The sequence below is a fragment of the Erythrolamprus reginae genome, chromosome 1 (assembly GCF_031021105.1).
Source record: "Erythrolamprus reginae isolate rEryReg1 chromosome 1, rEryReg1.hap1, whole genome shotgun sequence".
Taxonomy (NCBI): Eukaryota; Metazoa; Chordata; class Lepidosauria; order Squamata; family Dipsadidae; genus Erythrolamprus; species Erythrolamprus reginae.
The window spans coordinates 374,090,594-374,112,443 of record NC_091950.1 but is presented as its reverse complement, the minus strand read 5'-3'; the positions used below and the strand labels follow the sequence as shown (position 1 = coordinate 374,112,443).

The 21,850-nt window shown below is 41.8% G+C and overlaps 1 protein-coding gene across 1 annotated transcript in view; it reads left to right on the top strand.

Annotated features, from left to right (window-relative positions):
• The window catches only part of PPP2R5D (protein phosphatase 2 regulatory subunit B'delta), a 56,894-nt gene that overhangs the window by 21,717 nt on the left and 13,327 nt on the right, over window positions 1–21,850 (top strand). The window contains exons 3-10 of the mRNA XM_070734636.1: window positions 95–302; window positions 4,480–4,679; window positions 7,745–7,855; window positions 12,146–12,238; window positions 13,455–13,585; window positions 15,073–15,132; window positions 15,431–15,539; window positions 19,837–19,890. Coding sequence (XP_070590737.1) covers window positions 95–302; window positions 4,480–4,679; window positions 7,745–7,855; window positions 12,146–12,238; window positions 13,455–13,585; window positions 15,073–15,132; window positions 15,431–15,539; window positions 19,837–19,890 — 966 coding nt within the window. The remainder of the gene's footprint in view (window positions 1–94; window positions 303–4,479; window positions 4,680–7,744; window positions 7,856–12,145; window positions 12,239–13,454; window positions 13,586–15,072; window positions 15,133–15,430; window positions 15,540–19,836; window positions 19,891–21,850) is intronic.

Sequence of the window (21,850 nt, the reverse complement as noted above, 5' to 3'; positions counted from 1 at the left end):
TATTTATTTATTTATTTATTTAGTTAAAATGTAATTAGATTTTTTTTTAAATGTACACATTAACGAAAGCCTACATTCTGTGTTTTATCTTCAGATCCAGCAGCAGCAACAACAGCAGCAGCAGCAACAGCAGCAGCAGACTTCAAATAAGCGTCCCAGTAACAGCACCCCTCCACCAACCCAGCTGAATAAGATCAAGTACTCGGGGGGACCCCAGATTGTAAAGAAAGAACGACGGCAAAGTTCCTCTCGTTTCAACTTAAGCAAGAACCGGGAGCTTCAGAAGCTTCCTGCCCTTAAAGGTGAGAACAGATTTTCTGGGCATCGGCAATGGGTTGTTAGGAAGTTTTCAGCAGAGGAACAGATGGCTTTCAAGCCATGCTAATTTGAGTGGCCGTGGTACAGAAAGAAAATACCTCTTAAGTCACAAGATAATTACACTGCATTGCATTGTATTAAATTTTCCAGGGATCTATTCAGAAGATATAAATACAGTGGTACCTCTACCTACAAACGCCTCTACTTATGAACTTTTCTAGATAAGAACCAGGTGGTCAAGATTTTTTTGTCTCTTCTTAGGAACCATTTTCCACTTACAAACCCGAGCCTCCGAAACTAACCGGAAACGGCGGGGAGAAGCCTCTGTGGGGCCTCTCTAGGAATCCTCTGGGAGGAAACAGGGCCGGAAAAGGCAGGGAGAAGCCTCCGTGGGGCCTCTCTAGGAATCCTCTGGGAGGAAACAGGGCTGGAAACGGCAGGGAGAAGCCTCTGGGAGGCCTCTCTAGGAATCTCATGGGAGGAAACAGGGCCAGAAAAGGCGGGGAGAAGCCTCTGTGGGGCCTCTCTAGGAATCCTCTGGGAGGAAACAGGGCCGGAAAAGGCAGGGAGAAGCCTTCGTGGGGCCTCTCTAGGAATCCTCTGGGAGGAAACAGGGCTGGAAACGGCGGGGAGAAGCCTCTGGGAGGCCTCTCTAGGAATCTCATGGGAGGAAACAGGGGCAGAAAAGGCGGGGAGAAGCCTCTGTGGGGCCTCTCTAGGAATCTCCTGGGAGGAAACAGGGCCTCCACCCTCCCTGTGGTTTCCCCAATCGCACACATTACTTGCTTTTACATTGATTCCTATGGGAAAAATTGCTTCTTACAAAATTTTCTACTTAAGAACCTGGTCGGAACGAATTAAGTTCGTAAGTAGATGTACCACTGTAATTGTAGTTATTCTCTCATGTGGTTAAAGAATTTACAATGAGACCATGGATGAGACAATTAATCAAAGTCAGAAATGTTGTTGTATTGGTTAAGATAAGATTTAAGGTTTAAATTCCCAGCAAATAATGATGCAACTCAGGGTTGGGTTCCTCTAGGTTTGGACTGATTCAGGCAAGCCAGTAGTTACCCGCTGGTGATGTCATGATGACATCACTGACCCGGTGCGGTTGGAGCTGGTCCATGAGTGCCGCCATTTTTTTAAAAAAATTAAAATTTCCCCCCTGATTTTTAAAATTTTTCTTTTTCTTTGAGCATGCACAAAAGCCAAGTTTCCGGCACTATGCATGTGGTTGCCATCTTATTTCTCCCCCCCCCCTCATGAATTTTTTGCCACTGCATATGCGTATGTGCGCCCATGAGACGTGCCCATGTGGCGTGGGGGGAAGCGAACCAGCAGCAAAGTAAGTAGGAACTCTAACCCTGATCCAGCTCATTGCATGATTTGGGGTCAAATATTCTTAGTGCATTGTTTACACAAAGTTATGAGGATAAAATTAAGGGAATTTCCTATATGGATCACTTCAGGCTGCTAGAGATGCAACTATATTATGGATTAGCAAAACTATAAATATAGATAAACTGGACACCGGACCAGATTATCTCAGGGACCGCCTTCTGCTGCACGAATCCCAGTGACCAGTTAGGTCCCACAGAGTGGGTCTCCTCCGGGTCCCGTCAACTAAACAATGCTGCTTGGCGGGACCCAGGGGAAGAGCCTTCTCTGTGGCGGCCCCGGCCCTCTGGAACCAACTCCCACGAGAAATTAGAATTGCCCCCACCCTCCTTGCCTTTCGTAAGCTACTTAAAACCCACCTCTGTCGCCAGGCATGGGGGAATTGAGATTCCCTTCCCCCCTAGGCCTTTACAATTTTATGCATGGTATGTCTATATGTATGTTTGGTTTTTATATTAATGGGTTTTTAATCGTTTTTAGTATTGGATTATTATTGTACACTGTCTTGTTATTGCTGTTAGCCGCACCGAGTCTCCGGAGAGGGGCGGCATACAAATCCAATAAATAAATAAATAAATATATTATAAACTATATTAAACATAATGTAGATAAACTATATTATGGATTAGCAAAATTCCGTACTTAGCACAAGTTGCTTCCATATATTTCCTGAGAAGTAACGTGGTAAAGTGTATGAAAGATTTGGACATCAGAGGCATTTTGCCTTGAGAAGTCCTGGAAATCTCTGTGCAGAAGATACTAGGATCTTGAATGGAGACGTCTCATGCCTGCGATGTCATATGGGTTTAGTATTTGCATGGCATCATATTTTCATACAGGAGAGACAGACTGTAATGCCAAGTTGAATCAAACACAGCCAAAATAACGAGGCCCTGTCAGTGTTACCTGATGGTTGTGGAAGAAATCGCAAGTAGTACGGCTCTAATTATTTATTAAGATTTAAGGTGTGGTTCTGAAGGAAATACATGGAGGATAGGGAAATGAATTGAAAGAGACTTATTGAAAACAGAATTGTTGACTAGGCAACAATTAATTGACTTAGGAGAACAGTTCATTTATTTATTTATTCGACTTCTATGCCGCCCAATCCCGAAGGACTCAGGGCGGCTTACAACAGTAATAAAAATACAATAAAATAGATACAAAAGATAAAAGAAGTCGAACATTTTTAAACTAAAACGTTATAAAATGAAAAAACCCATAAAGATAAAAACAGTCACTGTCATACACATGCACACCATTCATAAAATTGGCCATCTAGAATGTAAAATTTATGGCCCACAGGCCTGCCGGCACAGCCAGGTCTTTGTGGCCTTACGAAAGGCCAGCAGGGTGGGGGGGGGCGGACATTGGGTGGAAGCTGTTTCCAAAGAGCCGGGGCAGCCACAAAGAAGGCCCTCCCCCATGGTCCTGCCAACCTGCATTGCTTAGTCGACGGGACCCAGAGGAGGCCAACTCTGTGAGCTCTTATTGGTCTCAGGGAAGTATTAATTAATTAATTAATTAATCAATCAATCAATCAATCAATTAATTAGATTTGTATGCTGCCCCTTTCCGTAGACTCGGGGCGGCTCACAACACAATAAAACAGTTCATGACAAATCTAATAACTTACAATTTAAAATTTAAAATAGTTAAAAAACCCCATTTTTAAACAGACATACCTACAAACATACCATACATAAATTATATAGGCCCGGGGGAGATATCTCAATTCCCCCATGCCTGACGACAAAGGTGGGTTTTGAGGAGTTTACGAAAGGCAAGGAGGGTGGGGGCAGTTCTAATCTCTGGGGGGAGCTGGTTCCAGAGAGTCGGGGCCGCAACAGAGAAGGCTCTTTCCCTGGGACCCGCCAACCGACATTGTTTAGTTGACGGGACCTGGAGAAGGCCGACTCTGTGGGACCTAATCATATGCTACAAGAGGCAGTCCTGTAGATAATTCTTTTGATGAGAAATAGTACAGATAAATGATACATTTATTACTTAAAGCACTACAGTTGTTTTATTTCTTCTTGCTGCTAATAACTTATATTTAATGGCTATTTAGCTTATTTTTCAAGACTATTTGTTTCCCTGTTAGATAAGAGAGGAGCTGAGTTTAGGAGAAAAAACTTAAATTCCCACATGGTTGATAACTGGAGAGCAATATGAACATCTTATCTATCATAACAGTATTGTCTGTGAGCCTAGGGCAGTGATGGCGAACCTTTTTTCCCTCGGGTGCCGAAAGAGTGTAGGTGTGCGCTATCGCCCATGCGCGAGTGCCCACACTCACAATTCTATGCCTGGAGAGGGTTTATAACAGCTTCTCCCAACTCCCGGAGACCCTCTGGAGGCCAGAAATGGCCTGTTTCCCAACTTCTGGTGGACCCAGTAGGCTCTTGTTTTGCCCTCCCCAGACTCCAAAGGCTTCCCTGGAGCTGGCAAAGGGTAAAAACGCCCTCCCCATCCCCGTGGAAGCTCTCTGGAAGCCAAAAATACCCTCCCAGAGCCTCTATGCAAGCCAAAAATCAGCTGGCCAGTACACACATACACATTGGAGCTGAGCTAGGGCAATAGCTTGTGTGCCAGCAAATATGGCTCCATGTGCCACCTGTGGCAGCCGTGCCATAGGTTCACCATCACTGGCCTGGGTACAAGGAAGGAGACAAAAAGTTGCTATGTAGTCTTTTTGGATTTTAAAAATCAAAATACTTAGAGTAGAAATAAAATTTTGCCTTTTATCTCCTCCCTCAGATGCTCCTCCTCATGAACGGGAAGACCTCTTCATACAGAAATTGCGACAATGCTGTGTCCTCTTTGATTTTGTTTCTGACCCACTCAGTGACTTGAAATTCAAAGAGGTCAAACGAGCAGGACTCAATGAAATGGTGGAATATATTACTCACAACCGGGATGTTGTCACAGAAGCTATTTATCCTGAAGCAGTTATCATGGTAAGTATTGATCTACTTCTGGCTGCTGTTCCCAGTTAAAGCAGTTTAAAAGAGGGACGGGCAACTTTTTTTCAACTTCAGGATACCACTGTGCCTTCTGGCATAAGGCACCTAAAAACAGAAACAGATGGAAAAGATGAATAGGGACCAAAAATTAAGACTTACAAGAGCAAGCTAAGGAAACTGGATATGCTTTACTTCGAGAACAAATATAATAGCATGCAATAATAATTTGGGAATATAAAAATACTTTCCAAATTCTTGAGGGGATGTTACCCAAAAAGAGGCCAAATTTGTTCTCTGTCATCCCAAACCACAGGGCAGTGATCTTGAATCACAGGAAGATGGTTACTAGTTTAAAAAGAATAAATTATAAACAATAATAATAACACCAATTCAACACTGAGAAGTGATGATCTGCCCTTTTCTTGATCTGTTCAAGGAGAAGCTAAACAGCAACTTAGAAACTAATGCCTTTTGTTGGAATGCTTTGATTTGGATTCCTATGATAAAGAGGGAGATTTTGACGGCATAATGGCCCTCTCCTGTTTTAATTCTATGAAGTCCCAAACCTTGTGTTTTAGTGGTTCACTTTAGCTCTTTTTATCCAGATTTTTAAAGTGTGGAAAAGAGATAACACTGTAAGCTCTAGCTCCCCTTTTCCACTTCTAATTTCTGGGCAGGGTGGTATGAAATGGAATTGCAGCCATGTTTGGTTGAATGATGGTAGTGATTTCTGACAGACTCAAAATGGGTGGAACAGTGTAGTCAGGCGGTAGGGAAAGCAAGTAGGATGCTTGGCTGCATAGCTAGAGGTATAACAAGCAGGAAGAGGAAGATTGTGATCCCGCTATATAGAGCGCTGGTGAGACCACATTTGGAATACTGTGTTCAGTTCTGGAGACCTCACCTACAAAAAGATATTGACAAAATTGAACGGGTCCAAAGACGGGCTACAAGAATGGTGGAAGGTCTTAAGCATAAAACGTATCAGGAAAGACTTAATGAACTCAATCTGTATAGTCTGGAGGACAGAAGGAAAAGGGGGGACATGATCGAAACATTTAAATATGTTAAAGGGTTAAATAAGGTCCAGGAGGGAAGTGTTTTTAATAGGAAAGTGAACACAAGAACAAGGGGACACAATCTGAAGTTAGTTGGGGGAAAGATCAAAAGCAACATGAGAAAATATTATTTTACTGAAAGAGTAGTAGATCCTTGGAACAAACTTCCAGCAGATGTGGTAGATAAATCCACAGTAACTGAATTTAAACATGCCTGGGATAAACATATATCCATCCTAAGATAAAATACAGAAAGTAGTATAAGGGCAGACTAGATGGACCATGAGGTCTTTTTCTGCCGTCAGACTTCTATGTTTCTATGAAGTTATAGTGTGCCTTGTGATCAAGAATCACGAAGCTTGTGTACCTAGTTACATAAAGCTATTGTTCTTCCACTTTATACATTTTTGTTGAGACAAACTGGTAGATAGCCATAGATAGAACTAATATCTCTGATTCCATATTGAGGTTAGAATTTGACAGTAGTTAGAATAGAACAGAATAGAATTTTATTGGCCAAGTGTGATTGGACACACAAGGAATTTGTCTTGATGCATATGCTCTCAGTGTACATAAAGAAAAGATAAATTCATCAAGAATCATAAGGCACAATATTTAATGATAGTCCAGGTACAAATAAGCAATCAAATCATATTAGGAGCCAGTCAATATAAATTGTAAGGATACAAACAACAAAGTTACAATCATACAGTCATTTGTGGGTGGAGATGGGGGATGGGAACTATGCGAAGGTTAATAGCAGAGCAGACGTAGCAAATAGTTTGACAATGTTGAGGGAATTATTTCTTCAGCAGAGTGATGGCGTTTGGGGAAAAACCATTCTTGTGTCTAGTTGTTGTGGGGTGCAATGCTTTATAGCGTCGTTTTGAAGGTAGAAGCAGTTTGTGTCTGCTTAAAAAAGAGGGCTGTGAAAATATTTACAGACACCTGTGAGGTGTCTGTAAATATTTTCACAGTCCTCTTTTTGACTCGTATAATATACAGGTCCCCAGTGGAAGGCAGGTTGATAGCAATTGCTTTTTCTGCAGTTCTAATTAAATCTAAGTTAAAGCAGACTTATGAATAACATTCTAAAGGAGTGCTATGGAGGAATTGGCAAAAGCACCTGAATGTACTGGCTAGATAATATTAATCATTTCTTGATACCTGAAGTTGATGTGCATTGATACGCCCATGTCACACCAACACTCCGCAGTCTGCATTGGTTGCCGATCAGTTTCCGGTCACAATTCAAAGTGTTGGTTATGACCTATAAAGCCCTTAATGGCACCGGACCAGAATATCTCTGGGACTGCCTTCTGCCGCACGAATCCCAGCAACCAGTTAGGTCCCACAGAGTTGGCCTTCTCCGGATCCTGTCAACTAAACAATGTCGTTTGGCGGGACCCAGGGGAAGAGCCTTCTCTGTGGCGGCCCTGACCCTTTGGAGCCAACTCCCCCCAGATATCAGAGTTGCCCCCACCCTCCTAGCCTTTCGTAAGCTCCTTAAAACCCACCTCTGTCGTCAGGCATGGGGGAATTGATACTTTCCATCCCCCTAGGCTTATAAAATTTATGCATGGTATGCTAGTATGTATGATTGGTTTCTAAATTGGGGTTTTAAATTAACTTAAATATTAGATTTGTTTACATTGTATTATTATTGCTGTGAGCCGCCCCGAGTCTGTGGAGAGGGGCGGCATACAAATCTGATAGATAAATAGATAGATAGATAGATAGATAGATAGATAGATAGATAGATAGATAGATAGATGAATACACAGTAATGCATAGAAATAGACACCAGTAAGTCATGGAATATTACAGACTTAGAAGGTTTTTTTTATTTTTAATGAAGCTTTTTCCTTCCTTGAATTGGGGAGAGGGTGTGCCTCTGGGGACAGTTAATATTTGGTTACCAGTTTCCTAATGATGAGGGATTGCACTGGGTCATTGAATCAATCTGCAGAAACATCTCAATTTTATTGTCACATTTCTCAGTTTTCAGTGAATCTCTTCCGGACACTTCCACCATCATCTAATCCTACAGGAGCAGAATTTGATCCCGAGGAAGATGAACCTACACTAGAAGCTGCTTGGCCTCATCTCCAGGTAATAAAACTGTATTTTGCCATATTTCGCTGAAAACCAAATACCAAGAGTCCGCCATCACAGTAAAGGGACAAAAGCTACAAGCAGTGGACCAATTTACATACATTGACAGCACCCTTTCCCGTGCAGTGACAATTGACAATCAGGTCAACTGCAGAATCGCCAAGGCAAGCTCTGCATTTGGCCAATTAACGACCAACGTGGAATAAGCCTTGCTACAGAGCTCAAAATCTACCGAGCAGTAGTGCTAACTACCCTTTTGTAGTGAGACTTGGACTGTATGCGGGAAACATGCTAGGCAATTGATCCGTTTCCACATGAACTGCCTCTGTAGAATTCTGAGAATCTGGTGGCAGGATAAGGTGCCTGATGCTCCAGAGCAGGCCTGCCATCAATTCCCACCCTGCTGATGAAAGCCCAGATATGCTGGGCCGGCCATGCTGCTAGAATGCCGGATCATTGCACCCCTAAACAGCTCTTCTATGGTGAGCTGTCTAAAGGAAAGCGATCGCATGGGGGGACAAAGGAAGTGATATAAAGACATGTTGAAAGCCGCCTACAAATCCCTCAATATCAACACCACTTCCTGGGAAACCCTGGCACAAGATCAACCAACATGGTGCATGCTGATCCACTAAGGCTGCCAGATATCTGAGACCAGGAGAACATTCATAGCAGAAGAGAAGCGAGCACTCTGCAAAGCCAGAGCTGCAAATGCTGCGACAATGGTGCCCAAACATGTCTGCCCAACATGGGGCACAACGTTTTGTGCCTGTACAGTGGTCCCTCGACTTGCGCGTTCTCGATTAGCGTGAAACGCTGCAACGCGGTTTTTCAAAAAATATTATTTAAAAAATAAAATATTAAAATATTATTTAAAAAAATTTTTTTTTTTAAAAAAAAATTTTTTTTAAAAAAATTTTTTTTTATTCTGTTCCCTGAATGGAGACCGCCGGCCGCTCAATCGGGCCGGCAGGGAACAGAATGGAGCCTTCCGCGGCGGGGCTGGTAAGGGGGGGAGCCGAGGGGGGAGCCGAGCCCAGCCCCGTGGCATTCGCTTTCCTCCCTGCCCCGGAAGCTCTCCGAGGTTGCGAAGGAGCCCACAATCAGTCTCGGCTGCGGGTGGGAGGAAGGCGAATCCCCCGTGGGCTCCGTTACATTTTCCGCTGCCAGCCAGGCCATGCTGGCGGCAGCGGAACAATCGCTGGGTGGAAGGCGTGCTCGGCTCTGCCGCTCCAGCCGCTTTCGGCCGAGCCTCCCCGGCCAAGCGACTGCCTTCCGTCGCAGCGGGGAACATCGGCGCAGGCCGCCGCCACGCCTGGCTCGACTTCCCTGGCTGCTCGGCCGAAAGGGGCTGGAGCGGCAGAGCCGAGCACGCCTTCCACCCAGGGAGTCCTGCCCTTTCATTCCCGCCGACCACAGGGGCGAGGGGTGGGGATGAAGGGGCAGGACTTCCCGGGCGGAAGGCGTGCTCGGCTCTGCCGCTCCAGCCCCTTTCGGCCGAGCCTCCCTAGCCAAGCGACTGCCTTCCGTCGCAGCGGGGAACATCGGCGCAGGCCGCCGCCACGCCTGGCTCGACTTCCCTGGCTGCTCGGCCGAAAGGAACTTGAGGATTACTCTAATCAGGTACCATCCAAATACTACCTTCTCTTTATGTTTTGGTTGGAGGTTTATTTGGATATGAATATTGTGCTCACGTTAATCGCATTTGTGATTTAAACAAAATTGTCATTCATTGAAATTTTCTTCCCTGGCTGCTCCTGCCCCTTCATCCCCACCCCTCGCCCCTGTGGCCGGCTCATCCAGGGGGGCGTGTGTGGACTGGCAAGCGGCAAGACCAAGGGAAGCTTCCTTCAGCCGCCCAACACCTGATCCGCTCCGCAGCGCGGCAGCAGCGAGGAGCCGAAGATGGGGTTTCCCCTTTGCCTTTACCCCATCTTCGGCTCCTCGCTGCTTCCGCGCTGCGGAGCAGATCAGCTGTTGGGCGGCTGAAGGAATCTTCCCTTGGTCTTCCCCGCCGCCCACACGCAAACTCCACCATCTGCGCATGTGCGGCCATGAAAAAAAATGGCGCACATGCGCAGAAGGTTTTTTACTTCCGCATCCAGTATAACGCGGAAATCGGTTAGCGCGGGAGGTCTTGGAACGTAACCCCCGCGCTAATCGAGAGATCACTGTATAGGCCTTAGCAGCTACCTGCGGATATATTGCGTACAGCCCGCAACCCATTAAATGTCAAGATCCTCTTCAAACACGATGGACGAACATCACTTTTTTCTTTTTATGGAAATGTTTAAGCAACAACTTGAGTTAGAAGTTATTTAAGATTTTTAAAGAGATATTTTAAAAGAAGAAATTGAAGAACCATTTGTCTGAAATTGTATGGGTTCTCCTACTTGAGTGGAGGTTGGACTAGAAGATCTTCAAGGTCCCTGCCATCTCTGTTGTTCTATTCTAGAAATTTGATGTTTAGATGTTTGAATTTGAACACAATGGTCACTCTGAAGATTGCATCATATTGCTGGTCTTCTATTCAAATGTTTGGGCCTTTTTGCCCCCAAACATCCAACTTTTTCAATATGTTTACGCCCATTTATTTGAGTTCAGCTGTTTGCAAAAAAGTTATTCACCCTGTCTACCTATCTGCTTCTTGGATCAGTTGAGAACTAGCTTAGTGAAGAAACTATGCAATTTTCTTTCATCAGCTATGGTGTGGCATCAATTTAATTCTAAAAGGGGACTAAAAATGTTCATGGAGGATAGAGCTTGTCACGATCAATATTATTTGTTGGATATATAAAACTGCCAAATCGAGATAATCGAGAGCATACAGAATTAAAACAGTGTATTTGCTTAGCTTTTACAAAAGCAGATGTATTTTACTAGAAGTATATTTTAAAGAATAAAAACCCTTAATATGCTTGTTAAAGAGAACCAGACCCTTTATCAACACTCTACCTATAAAATCCAATAGATATTACACAATGCATTGGAGGAAAAAGATAAATCAGATGAACCCAACCCTCCTCCCAATCATCCACGGGTCAGGATCACAAAATTATAAAGATGCTAAAGAAAATACAGGTTATAATACAGATAGTAAGGATTTTCCTGCTTTTTTTTTTACAGCCCTTGGAGGTACATTCTAATAATAATTGTTGAAAATCGATGGGTATCATTTAATACTTAATACTAAATCAACTGAATTATTTCAGACAAACTCGGGAAGAAAGGGATGCCCTGCCCATGGGTGTGATTCATCTTTATTAATTTCTACTAAATCACCCAACCCACTGCAATTCCCTCCCCACCCAAAATTCCCCAGCCCTGCTTGAGGGGAGTGGAGGAAATGCTTTAATGATTTCCATAAGAGCTACTTACTCAATATTTTGTCCTATACCTTCCTGTACTGAAGTGTGTGTGTGTGTGGGGGGGAGGATTTTAAAATTGTGATTGTCACAAAAACTGGTCAAGCAGTACATAGTTTTGTTTCTGCTGAAAACCTAAAGTTTTTCTAGGGTGTAATTCAGATTGGAAAGTGTAAACCTGCTCCAAAAGGAGAACTGTGACTCCATAATGGATTAATGTTTTATATACTTAAATCTTGAGTCTAAATCAAAGGCCTTCTTAGTCACACATTGGCATTTGTTCAGGGAAGGGTTTCCATTTGCAGACTCAGTTATTTTTCTACTGTAGAATCACAGTCCTCAGGGTTTCTACTACAGCAGTGGTTGCCAACCTTTTTTGGGCCATGCCCTACCTAAGCATCTCTAAAATCCTGAGGCCTCCCCCTCCCCCCATGACATATAAATCTTATTATTCAAAAAGTGAACTAAGTTCCAATTGCCCCCATTAAAAATGAAATTGCCCCCCTGTGGGGCGAGGGCTCCATGCTGGGAACCAAGGTAGAGAGAATGAATTCAAAAGTATAATACACACATTTGGGCAGGTCCTACTATTTGAATTTTGCTTTCTGTATCTTATTTCTTAACTGAAAAACTGATGCCCAGCAGCAAAGCCCCAGCTGTTTTAGGCTGATTTAAAAAATCTAAGGAGGTTAATACTTGGATGGGAGACCACTGGGAAATCTCAAGACCATAAGGCTAGTTTGGGAAGTAGAAGGAATATTGTAGAAGATAACTAATCTTTTCACTATTGTTGGCAGGACAACAAAACAAATACCTCCCTGAAGTATGCTTGAGTTAAACTCACTAGTCATACTTGAAAAAAATATATATTTTTTTCTATAATAATATTGTAAATAATCCTTTTTGTCTCATTCGTTTTTAGCTGGTATATGAATTCTTTCTGAGGTTCTTGGAGTCTCCAGACTTTCAACCAAACATAGCCAAGAAATATATTGACCAGAAGTTTGTATTGTCAGTAAGTAATCATCATTTCCTTCCCCACCCTTCCTTTTAGCCCCGATTAATTTTACACCTCAGTTTAAATAGAAGTGGTGAGGAGAGATAATTTTGGATTATGCTGCTGACTTGCTTATTTTTCATTTTAGCAATAATTGAATGAAATGTAGGTCCTTCATGATTATTTTCTTTTGCGCTTTGTTTTACAGATAATTTACCCTGATAGTAACCTGTATTGTTTCCTAATGATTTTTGTTATACAATCGGCTAGATGTTTAGACTGGATTTCTCCTATTGAATCCTTCCCAAGGACCTGGGATAGGCAGATATTGTTGCTTGATATTCTAAGTATAATTGGTGTATCATCATTACTATTACTTAATTAAATTCGTATCCTGCCTGATTTTTAATAAGTCTAGGTTTACGAAGAAATTACAATAAAATTAAAAAAAACATTAAAAAGTGTGTAATCTTTCTTGTTAAATTAACTCCCCTCCCCAGCATAAAATGATTCAATGTATTTTAAATTTGACTAAAACTGGGGTGGGGTGGGGGTTGGAATGGTTTAAATTAATGGAATAATTACCAACAAAATATGTTGGCATTTTAAAAAAAAGTGTGAAAATGTATTATAATTATAAATCCATTTGTCTTTCCAGAGGACAAGTGAATGTAGAGTGCCTGTAAAAATACAATTGTGAAATTATATAAAAATATAGTTACAAAAAACCTCTGTTTCTTAATTGTTAGAGCTGTTTATGAATTTTGGCCTGTAAAGTTCTTATTTATTGTTTCAACATTCTATTTTTTAATATGTTTTTTTTTAAAAAAATTATATCACTTTAAGCCACTTAGAGTTGTCTCGGTAAGATGACTGACATAGAAGTCTAATTAAAAAATTATAAAAAATAGATGAATACCTTGTCATATGAAAGGAGCAAAGGAAGCTAGAGATACAAGATACTCGTTGATGTAGTATTTCTCTATTTGTGATCAATCAGAGTTTTAAGTAAAGTCACTTCATTAGATTTGCAGCTTGTGCATTATTGGAGCATTATGAAAAGCTTCACAGCTTGTTTTCTGGATAGTTTAGAAAATGTCATGACTAAAGATGTTGCTGCCTTCTTGCGCCGACACCTTTCAGCCGTGCTTATCTCCAGATTGTTAACTCGGCACAAGATAAGCAATCTGGAGTAGGTTGGGATTATGGATTTTATTTAATCCTCCTTTTGCAGCTGCTGGACTTATTTGATAGTGAAGATCCCAGAGAACGAGACTTTCTGAAGACAATTTTGCATAGGATTTATGGGAAGTTTTTGGGACTCCGAGCATATATAAGGAGGCAAATAAACAACATATTTTATAGGTAAGTAGTAGTAGTAGTAGGTAATCATTTGCTTACTGCTGTAAGTAGTTGAAACATCTATCTTGAATGAGGAGGTGAGTTGAATTAGCTCCATAAGTTAAATGGAGAAGGTAAAAATCTATTGAATAAGCTGACATTGAGTAGGGATAAGCAACTGAAATTCCCATAGCCCTTTGCCATTGGTTGTTCTGGTTGTACCTAGGAGATGAAGGGGCAAGTTACTTATGCTTAGAGAAATGTTTGTTTATTTATTTATTCATTTGTCCAATACACAAATACATAGGAAGAAAAATAGACATGTGGTAATATATATAAGATATATATTATACATGCACATACACATAATATATTATACATGCACATACACAGATGCACACAAGTCCTTAATATTACCGATTCTTTCCTTTATCAGTATAATCAATAATCAATCAGTGAACTTAGAGGAGAGGATATATGAAAGGAAGAGAATATATATGATAGGTGAAAGAAAGGAAAGACAAGGCACACCAGTGCACTTATGTATGCTCCTTATGTGGTAATATAATTTTTAAATGGGATTTAAAGAAAACTAAAGATAGCATCCAGAAATAGCATAGTGTAGTTTGTGGGAATTTGTTTGGGCAGAGTAAGTTTAAATTGGATACAAAATCATATACCAAATAAATTTTTCATCTTGAGGTGACATTCACCTTTATTGTCTATCTATATACTGTTCAAAAGATAGCCTGTCATCTTTATGTGAGATTTCTACTGACTTTCAATCATCATAAAAGAAACATAGAAGACTGACGGCAGAAAAAGACCTCATGGTCCATCTAGTCGGCCCTTATACTATTTCCTGTATTTTATCTTAGGATGGATATATGTTTATCCCAGGCATGTTTAAATTTAGTTACTGTGGATTTACCAACCACGTCTGCTGGAAGTTTGTTCCAAGCATCTACTACTCTTTCAGTAAAATAATATTTTCTCATGTTGCTTCTGATCAACTTTCAGTTATAGGAGTAAGGGAGCTCTAGAAACATCTTATGGTGTGATAGGCCTCAGACTGAAAGATATTAGCTGGGTTTTGCCAAGAGTTGTTCACCTATGTTCCCACAAGGTCTTTTGTCTTTTGTCAAAGCAGATAAGTGAAAAAAGTGTATGAAACATCTTCTTAGAAAAATCTCTAAATCAGAGCTTCAAATGAAAAGAGCAGAGCTAAATTCTTATTATTTAAAGTTCATCTTTTCAAAGTTCAGTGCATTTTCCATCAGTCTACTTGGTTCTTTTTGCGCCTTCTGACATCCTGTTTCTGGATCTTCTAGTCTTAATTCCTTGTTTAAACATAAACACGTCCTTATAGATCTCTGCTTTGCAAAAAGAAGGAAGTTAGCAGATGTGTTTATGTAATTTGGGTTTTCTGCAGTAGAAACTGAGAATCGTATCACTTACCTCCCTGAAACCTGCTTCTTAATAGCCTAACACATGTCCTCTCTATATTCTAGGTTTATTTATGAGACAGAGCATCACAATGGGATTGCAGAATTGCTAGAGATTTTAGGAAGGTAAGATAATTCTGCATTACTCTATATTTTTATCAGTTGGGGGGGGGGGGGTTGGTTGGTAATTTTATGATTACTGCTAGGCAGTTAGGTGAGTTTCCATCGGTCATGTTGCAAGAGTCTCTCCCTCCCGCACACCCTGGATAATGCCACAGAATTCTTGGGGAATTGTGTAGATGTATTCTGTAGGATATTCTAATGATGAGACAACAGCATGGAGGGACTTGGGAACAGTTGTTTACACATGCGGATACACAGATGCACACAAGTCCTTAATATTCACGATTCTTTCCTTTACCAGTATAATCAATGGATTTGCTTTGCCCTTGAAAGAAGAGCACAAAATGTTCCTCATCCGGGTCTTGTTACCATTACACAAAGTGAAATCTTTGAGCGTCTATCACCCTCAGGTAAGACATTCAATCTGATAATATGCAGTACAATCTGGAAGGGCTCTGAAATGACAGCTAGATTTGGTTCTGTTTGCCTGTCTTTAAATTTTAGAAGCATTGCTTCTAAACTTTTTGGACTTTCTGCAAGGAAGCAGTTTGCAACTTTGTCCAGAACTGCTGTTTTGTTTTTCTAGTGCACTTCCTCAGTTTATCCAGTTGGCTTGTCAACTCCTAATATTATTTCAGCTAATGGGATATTAGAACTGTAAGATGTGACCTCAACAGATTAAACTGAATGCCTTTCTAATAGGCTATCTTCCTTCCCTTTAGAAAAATATATGAATTTGTTCTAAAGATGCCACGCACCTTATTTTTGGAGCATAAGACGCACTAGTTTTGGGGGACGAAAATAGGGGGGGAAATCTATCCACCAGGTATTCATCCGGCTAGCATCCTTAGTCTGTTGAGCTTCAGCACATTATTTTATTCCCTGGTTAGGGCTGAAAAAACCTTTTTTGGAGGGAGTAGGAATGAAAGCAAGCCTGCAAAGATTTAGGGTGGGAAAAACTGCTTTGGGGGAAGTAGGAATAAAAATAAATGCTGCAAGCCAGGAAGATCGTTAGCACTGGGTTAGGGCTGAAAAAGCCTTTTTCAGAGGGAATAGGAAGCTTCATGGATTTTTTTTAAAAGAAATGTAAATCAGTGTCTTTTACTCTGATACTGAATTCTGTTTTTTGGGTCCAGACCTAATCTTTAGTAAACACAAAAACTATCTTAAAAAATGACCATGATCCAGTGATATCTCCTTTGAAGGTGGAAGGCAGTGATTTTCTTTGAACCTTTAATATTAGTTACTTCTTGGCTGTTCTAAAGGGTCCTTAAACATTCTGAGACAACTTTTTATTGGCGATGACGGAGACTGATCTACATCAGATCTAGGATCGATTAATCATATACATTGTATACAAACAATATATATGATTAATAGATCCCAGATTATTAGGTTAACAGATGGTTAGCAGTCAATCTCAATAAATGATTAATACAAAGCCAATCATAGGAGAGGATTTTTAAAATAAAATAAAATAAAATAAAGTTTTAAAAAAATATTTAAAAATAAAACAAGTTTTATTTGTTAAATGAGAGAACTTCAACAAGTTCCTCCCAGCCAAGTTATTGTATGATCTCTATTTTATTTTGGATTACCCCAGTTTTAACAGAGAAGCAAGACCAGATTTTTCATGCCTGGAACTACACCCAGAACTTTATTGCTGAAAATACAGTAATACCTCATGATACGAACTTAATTGGTGCAAGGAGGAGGTTCGTAAGACGAAAGGTTCGTAAGACGAAACATTGTTTCCCATAGGAAACAATGTAAAGTCAATTAATCCGTGCAACCAAAAAAACCCCCGCAAAAAAACGGCTTTCGGCGACTGCTGGGAAGCCGTGCGGCTGTTTTAAAAGGTAACAGTCGGCCTGGGGGGCTTCCCAGCACCCCCCCCCGAACCCGGGTTCGGGGGGGTGCTGGCAAGCCCCCCAGGCCGGCTGCGACCTTTTAAAACAGCTGCGCCGCTTCGCGGCTGTCTCCCGAAGCTGAACGTGGAAGTTCGGCTTTAGCGTTCGGCTTCAGGAGACAGCTGCGAAGCGGCGCGGGTGTTTTAAAAGGTCGCAGCCGGCCTGGGGGGCTTGCCAGCACCCCCCCGAACCCCGAACCCGGGTTCGAGGGGGTGCTGGCAAGCCCCCCAGGCCGGCTGCGACCTTTTAAAACACCCGCGCCGCTTCGCAGCTGTCTCCCGAAGCCGAACGCGGAAGTTCGGCTTTAGCGTTCGGCTTCAGGAGACAGCTGCGAAGCGGCGCGGGTGTTTTAAAAGGTCGCAGCCGGCCTGGGGAGCTTGCCAGCACACCCCCGAACCGAACCCGGGGTTCAGCAAAATTTTGCCTCTTCTTACGAACTTTGTTCAAGTTACGAACCGGCGTTCGGGAGGCTTCTGGGAAGCCCCGCCGCCCGGCTGTCACCTTTTAAAACAGCCGGGCGGCTTCCCAGCAGTCTCCGAACGCCGGTTCGTAACTCGATAAAAGTTCGTAAGAAGAGGCAAAATTTTTCTGAACCCCGGGTTCGTATCACGAGTTGTTCGTAAGACGAGGGGTTCATATCTTGAGGTACCACTGTATTATGACAGTATAATACAGTATAATACAGTATATAACAATATAGAGGCTGAACATTTCCATAAGATTCTGGGAAGTTTACAACTTAAAAAAAACAGTAATAAGAGAATGTAGATCATAGACATCAGAGGGAAAAATTACAAATAAAATATTGTATAAGAGGCCTTGTTGCCATGATGTAATCCTGAATATAAGATCTTGATCAGATTTATTCTTTGTCTTTCTCCAGTTATTTTTTTGAGTGTTTAGAGCTTCTCAGAAAAGTAAGGGCATTATAGAATCACAATACAGGGAGAGACTGCAATAAAGCAGTGCAGTTCAAGACCTCCATCACCAGCCGGTTTAAGACTCTGACCTAAAGACCTGGCCAAACTTCCTATGAAGTCCTCTGGGAAAACCCCAAGTTTCCTCTAGAACCCAAGAAAATTCATTAAATTGCCAGAGATGGGCAGTCTAATTGACCCTGTCTGATTAAACTCTTTTTTGGTAATCTGCAATATGTATGTTCCTAAAGTACTGTGTCCTTTTTCTCCTCCAAAGCCATTCACCCACCATATCATCTTTTTGAACACTGGCCACCTCATTAGCCAAAAATTTAATTAGTTCTCAGATTAAATGCCAAAAAATCGTTCTTAGTACAAAACCGTCAACTCTCCAATTGCTTATCCATCTGGCTACAAATGCAGGCCTTCTCAAAAACAGTCAGTGGCTGGTAAGCAATGAGGTTTTTATCTTAAGGCCAAATAGACTGCAATCCAGGGGGTTCGGAGGAAGGAGCAGAGGTAAAAATAGAGACATTTCTCCTAGATGCTTCGCTGGTGTTTCCCATTGCACCTCCTCCTTTCTTCTGCTGGATGCTTTATGTAGAAAAGATAAATGTACAGTGGTACCTCGGTTCTCGAACGCTTTGGTTCTCGGACATTTCGGATACCGAACAAAATTTTAGGCAAAAATTTGCTTCGGTATCTGAACAAAAATTCAGATACCGAACAGCCACAGAAAATTTTGTTTATTATCCGAAATGCTACAAGATCTGAGGGGACGGGGCGAGACGGAATGGGAGTCGGAATCTGACACGCCCATCCTGGCCGCCCACTTAACAGCCTCCCAGTCTCTAGTCTAAGCGCTCCAAGGAAGGGTGGGGGCAGCTGCAATACCAGCAGCTTCAGGGGGGCTCCTTTCCTCAGTGGTTCATCTTGTTACCTGTAGGCAGCTGCACCAACTTTCTCCTTCCCGGCGGCGGCTTTCCATCGAGCAGCAGCAGTGCTGGGAACGTCACATGAGGAAGGGAAGCCACTAGAGCAGCGGCAACTGCTGAGATGGCTCCGGCAGCTTCCCTTCATCACGTGACATTCCCGGTGCTGCTGCTGCTTGATGGAAAGCCGCCGCTGGCAAGGAGAAAGTTGGTGCAGCTGCCTACAGGCACAAGATGAACCACTGAGGAAAGGAGCCCCCCCGAAACTGCCGGTATTGCAGCCACCCCCACCCTTCCTACAGCTTGGAATGCTTAGACTATAGAGCTCCTCAGATCTTTATCCCATAGGAAATAAAGGAAATAGGGGCTAAGAACCAATTAAATCCATTTCCATTATTTCCTATGGGATAAATTAATTCGGTACTCGACCAAATCGGTTCTCGACCACACTTCTGGAACGAATTGTGGTCGAGAACCGAGGTACCACTGTATATAGAATTAGGGTGGAGGCTCATTCTCTGAGCTTGTGGCAGAGGGGTTTCTACCAGTTCAGATCGGTTCTATAGAACCATTAGTAACTTGGCAGCCTGGATTGCTGGAACCGACGGCGACCCAGACCTGCCACGCCTCCAAGCCGGTTCTCTCTTGTTATCTTGTTTTTTGCTTCTGCACATGCACATAAGTTTCTTTTAATATTGTGCATACACACATGCAAAGCATCCTCAAGACACGTCTCTGAGCAAACCGGCAACAACAGAGTCCGGAACCCACCACTGGCTTGTGGGTATATAGAATTGCAGCCTTAGTGAGACATAAGATTGCTTAGGGACAGATTTAATTTGCAGTTTAACACAAAAAACGATGAATACCAAATTTCATCCCAATGCTTACAAGTTGTCTCTGGCCAGTCCTTTTCGTAATAACTCGAAAACTGTGTTCTTTCTGCAGTTGGCATATTGTGTTGTGCAGTTCTTGGAAAAAGACAGCAGTCTCACTGAACCGGTAAGATTTTCTTTGTGAAGCTGAGATGGTTGTAATATTACTCTTTGTAGAATTTCATGGATATTCAGGAAAATACAATTCTGAACAGTTTATAGAAATTAATGTTAAAAGGTTTTTATTTATAACTAATGAATAATGGAAGGGAACACTTTGGAAACAGGCCTGGCGGTGCGATCTATTTTTATTGTTCCATTCTAAGCCCAACTCAAACTGCTGGTAGAGATTTTTAAGCCTAAACAGTTTAGGTCAAAGATTATTAAAGATCTCCTTTGCTCTTCTCTAACTTGGCCAAAGTATTGTTATATATTTAGGGCTATCTTGTTTCATGTCTCATCTATGCAAAACTGGTTGATACTTGTGTAGGCCTTTTCTACTATGAAGCTTTGCTTCTTGAACCACACTTTTAAGAGATTTGTCTGTTTTTCAAATTTTTGAAAGTTTTATGAAAACAAATTCACTTCCAGAAGAGGTCGTGACAGATGTCAGCCTTGATAGCTTCAAGGCAGGATTAGACAGATTCATGGTTGCCAAGTGTATCGGTGGTTATTGAAACGGATGTCCAAGTGCCGCCTCTATGTTGGTTGAGGCAGGCAGGATTCCCTTGAGTACCATTTGTTGGGGGTCAGGGGAAAGGGAGGGTCTTCCCTTCTCTTTCTGCTCTAGATCCCCATGTATAATTGGTGGGCCACTCTGCGACACAGAATGCTGGACTCGATGGGCTTTGGCCTGATTCATCATGGCTCTTCTTATGTTAATTTCTTTGAAACAAATATTTGATGTATAATCTTTCCTGCATTGTTTGGCTTAATGGTTCCACACCTGCTGCTTTGGTAGGGTATTCTTTATTTTTTGCCAATCTTTAATCATTCGATGTCATGGTTTTCAATGCATTGATTTTTAGGAATTTTATGTGTATGTGACAGAAAAAAGCATAAATTTTGTACATACTTAAGTTAGTTCTTTGATGATCGGGCAAAAGTTATCATTTCAAAAATTATCTAATTGACTAACAAATTCATGCAGAATTTCATCTCATTACTGAAGAATAAAGAAAAGCATAAATAACATGCTATTTTGCAACCATGGTTGAGGGTTGTTCAACCTTAGCTTATACATTCCCAGCAAAGAAGAGCTCACTCTTTCTGTCATGCTATCTCCACAGCAATCATTTTATGTGAGCACTCCAATATATACTAAAAATTACATATGGCCACTGAGCTAAACTATTTTGAAAAGGCAGAATCAAAATAGTCGTCAAGGAAATAAAGGAAGCATGCCCTGAATTCTTAGGTTAAATATATATTATTTAGTTTAGTTTTATTAGATTTGTATGCCGCCCCTCTCCGAAGACTCGGGGCGGCTCACAACAACAGCAATACAATATACAAAGTACAAATCCAATATAAGTTAAAAGCAATTTAAAACCCCTAAATATTATAAAATGATCATTACTACACAATCATACTATTCTCATATATTACAGTCAGAAAAAGGTGGTGCTGGGGGGACAAGATTGTTATTCCCCCCATGCCTGGTGACATAGATAGGTCTTCAACATCTTGCGGAAGGCGGGAAGAGTAGAGGCAGTTTGAATCTCCGGGGGAGTTGATTCCAGAGGGCCGGGGCCGCCACAGAGAAGGCTCTTCCCCTGGGCCCCACCAAACGGCATTGTTTAGTGGACGGGACCCAGAGAAGGCCAACTCTGTGGGACCTGATTGGCCGCTGAGATTCGTGCGGCAGAAGGCGGTCCTGGAGGTATTCTGGTCCGATGCCATGTAGGGCTTTATAGGTCATTACCAGCACTTGTGACCGGAAACTGATCGGCAATTATATCCATAAATTAATCTGCTAAAGCAATTGTTGATTAAGCTTGCTGTTAAATTAATTACCGATGTTAGTATTAAACAACAGAATCAGAATTCCATTTTTTGTCTTTACATGAAACCATTTTACTTTGCTG